This window comes from Ctenocephalides felis, unplaced genomic scaffold (assembly GCF_003426905.1).
Source record: "Ctenocephalides felis isolate EL2017-DRISC unplaced genomic scaffold, ASM342690v1 CF-g0.4_SCAFFOLD_03573, whole genome shotgun sequence".
In the NCBI taxonomy this organism is placed as follows: Eukaryota; Metazoa; Arthropoda; class Insecta; order Siphonaptera; family Pulicidae; genus Ctenocephalides; species Ctenocephalides felis.
The window spans coordinates 13588046-13592260 of NW_020539727.1; the positions used below are offsets into that span (position 1 = coordinate 13588046).

The 4215-nt window shown below is 35.5% G+C and overlaps 1 protein-coding gene across 1 annotated transcript; it reads left to right on the forward strand.

Moving 5' to 3' along the window:
• The first annotated feature begins 2184 nt into the window (after nt 1–2184).
• LOC113389563 (zinc finger protein 567-like) lies at nt 2185–3924 on the forward strand. Its single transcript, XM_026626584.1, has one exon. The coding sequence runs from the start codon at nt 2185–2187 to the stop codon at nt 3922–3924; it is 1740 nt and encodes a 579-aa protein (XP_026482369.1).
• Nucleotides 3925–4215: the final 291 nt, after the last annotated feature.

A 4215-nucleotide genomic window follows, 5' to 3' on the forward strand; every position in this document is an offset into this window, starting at 1 on the left:
TCGGTTTTTAAAAACACTGTTAATCCTACTTGTCAACTGTTCCCATTATTTGACCAGATTATTCGAGTAAAAAATAGAGCTATTTTGATGATTTTATCATGGAAAATATTTTACACTTTGAAGAAGAAAGAGGTTTTTTTTTAAAACATAATTTCTTTACCGATCCATTCCCTTAATGTTGTTGATCATTTCATTGATTTTTTATCATCGAAAATGATTTACTTGTGACAAATAAAGGTCTTTTTCGCAGATCATTTTTTTCCAGGCATTCATTCAATATTGGTAAGATTTGGAATTTAAGAACTACTTACTGTTTTTATCATTTAAAAGAGGGTCTATCTAGCGACAAAATGCTTTATACGGTTATTGATTGAATTTTATTTTGTTAAAATTGAATGCTTAGTTCTCTCAAAAACTGCAATTTTTTGCACATTTAGCGCGGTATCTCTACAACCGCTGGACTGGCACTTGTCAAAAACTAATCACCACTTTTCCCCATCATTAAAAATTGAATGTTTTTTGAATCATTCAAATAGGATGTTCCGTGCTCTCGAAAATTCGATTTCTATTCTCTTCACTCTTTACTCCGTATCTCCGAAACGGCTGGACTTACCTTTCGCAAAAACTAATCAGCACTGAAATTCACATGGAAATGAAAAATACAAAATAGTATTATTTTGGGTCATTTTATACCTAGAAAGTCATAAAATTGTCTGTAAGAAAAATCTGTAAAAATTTTGTTTTTGTAAAAAAACACAATAAAATGTCTGTACGTGTACGTAAAAAAGTTGAAACATTTTTTTTTTCCAAAATCAATTAATTTGTTAATATAAGCAGAAAGTTCTTTGAATCATTTAAATCGGACGCTTAGTTCTCTCAAAAACTGCCATTTAGCTCCGTATTTTTGAAATGGCTAGGCCTGCCTTTGCCAAAAACTAATTAGCTCATCTCCTTATCAATAGGAATCGAATGTTTTTTGAATCATTCAAATCGGTTGATCCGTGCGCCCAAAAACGTGACTGGTAATTTGAATCCATACATACATACACACACACACATTTTTTCTGAGGCATGCCAAAATGTTCAGAAACCTTCAAAACGTCGAGAAATGTAAAAATTTTCAATTTCGATTTTCGGCCCATTACAATAACTTACCCTACGGGAAGTTAAAAATCGGCTTAAATTTATTTTTCATGAGTTAATTACAAGAAAACGGTCGGTAGATTTTTACCTAAAAGTAATCAGTATCATTTGAAACTAATATCTATCGAACAGTTTTTGATTTTTTAAAATCGGTTCGGTAATTTGAGGTTAAATGGGGACGAAAAGTTTAACACTTTTTCTTTCAAATTACAAAGAAACGGCTCGGCCGATCGTAGCGCAAAACTGACAAACGATAGTCCTTATCGAGATACATCGAATGGCTTTTATATGTCTGAAATCGGCCCAGCCGTTTTTGAGAAAACGTCGATTTACCGCAAAAAATATGTTTTTACACACACACATACCTTTTACAAATTTGATCTCATTCGATTCAGAATGGTTTGAAACGTCGAGGAAACATAAAATTAGCGAATCGGATTTGTTGATGAAAACATAAACTTCTCCTTCGGGAAGTTATTCAATCGATCTGCATAGAAATGATTTCATCGAGAGCGAATGGCGAACAGTTCGGGCATAACGCAACTTCCGTTGCATTTTTACAGATTTACCCCCTAAAGAAATCTCACTTGATAAATAAAGTCCTTTCAACAATACATCTTCGTTAAAAAAGTATAACTACACTTCGGCTTATTTCGGTAATTCAAAATTATCAACTTACCCTTCGATCTTTTTACCCTTGGCTCTCGTACTACCCTCGTTTCTATGAATGTTGGCACCCCTTGCTGTCATTACACATATAGAGTGGAAGAAAGTAAATGGAGGTGGAAGCATTCTATGTACTATATTGATATAATATATATAATATACATACACGAGTAATTCTAGTATTGTACATTTTATATATAGGTGTACGAACGTAAACAAACAAACAAACATGGCAATAAAACATATTCATATATATAGTGACTGTTAAATATAAGTGATGGTAATGGTAATGGATACACGGATGCGCACCACCAAAGAGTAAATGATTTATGCTATACATTTTATTTCATTTATCACCATGTATCTTTTTCCCATATGATGGACAAATTCTTCGAGAAATGTCGCCTCTGCATGGGCTGCGATAACGTCGATATTTTCATGTTCAGCAATAACACCTTGCTAGAAATCATCAAATCCTTACTAGAAGTCCAAGTCAACCTCAACGACAACCTGCCGAAGAAAATCTGTATGCAATGCTTCAGAAACATTGATCTTTTATCAAAATTTAGGAATATCGTCAGAGAAACCGATACCAAGTACAAAATCCTACTAGCAGCCACTGAGAGTAATATCATAGTAAGTAATATTGTATCTAATAACTACATATCCTCACCGTGTACTTCTACAAGTGAATCCATGCAGTCGACAACTGATTTAACCATGCAGAACGCTAACATGTATATAAACACTGAAGTCCAGACGGAAACAGGTATACCGGTGATAAAAACTAATCCGCATATTGTTAATTTAAATCCTAAAATGGAGACGTTTGCTATAATGAATTCCATGCCGTATAACACCAGGATTATACAACAAGACCCGGATACTATGAGTTTTCAGGCCGATGGCAGCGTTCTGGTTACCAGCATACACGGTATGCAACAAAAACCAACAAACTATGAGAATATTTATACTTGTACAAGCCAACCTGGTGTGTCCGGTATGCAAAACGACTTGGTAAAACAACAATTCACCAACATACCTATAACTTACCAGGATAATGGTATGTTAACAGATCATATTAAGCACGAAGGTGGTGGTGAGTATTTTATAGAAAATTATGTTGATAATAGGTTGTTTGCTTACCGGGCGTACCCCCAGAATGAAATACCCAACTCACAGACTTCTTTTGAAAGTACTGAACAAGTTGAAGCGATGGATCAAAGTGTTACGGACTCCATGAAGCAGGATATTGATGATGATACGACAAGCACTATGGATAACGAGCCTGATTTGCATGAAGAACCTTTAGATGATACTGAGGACGACCCTAAAATAGACACGACAACAGGTACGCCTCCGCCTGTAGATACACAAAACTCTGATGAGCCCCAAAAGTCTCCTAAACCGGTGAAGCCTGTGGACAAATTCCCTTGTCCCCAGTGCGACTTGGAGTTCACCTCCAACTTAAAACTATCCTACCACACCAAAAGTGTGCACGAGGAACGTAAATTCCAGTGCACAGTTTGTGAACGCAAATTCATGACTGCACATCACCTGAAAATGCACAGTGCTATGCATGTGGAAGTCAAACCCTTCCCCTGTGACGAGTGCACAGCAAGTTTCACCTACAAAAAGCTCCTAGAATCCCACAAACTGACCAAACACATTGTAAGTTCAGGAGACGCCCAGTTCCCCTTCGCTTGTTCAGTTTGTGAAATGAAATTCTCATCCCGCAACACCTACAACCACCATGCAAAGAGCCACCGGGGCAACAAAGGACCATTCCCCTGTGACGTCTGTGGTAAAGACCTGGCCACGAAAGAGAGCTTGAATTGTCACAAACTGATGCACACAGGAGAGAAGACTTTGTTGTGTGAGATATGCAATAAAGCCTTTAGTCACAGAAAGTATTATGCGGTTCATAAGAGAGTTCACACCGGTGAACGTCCTTACACTTGTACGACTTGTGGGAAGAGCTTCACGCAAGCTTCAACTTTAACTGTGCATAAAAGATATCACAGCGGGGAGAGACCTTATATTTGTTCCATTTGCGATAAGGGATTTGTTACGAGGACTATTATGGTAAATCATATGAAGAAACATTCTACGTAAGGTTTGTAATAGATTGTATAATTTCATGAATCAGGTCAGTATAAAAGTAGTCTTGTTTATAGTTTTAACAGTATTAAGATATATTTCAGAGAACTATTTATGTTTTAGAGGATTATTTATTATATTTATTTATTTATTCAATGAATTTTATATTGAACAGAGATGAGTTTTATAAAATTTTGGAAATCAGAAATTTACAATATTCTGCATAGAAAAAATATAATAAAAAGTTTATTTGTAAAGCTATTCAGTATTCTGAGGTTTTCTTTAAGGCAGTTTATTGAAAAATGA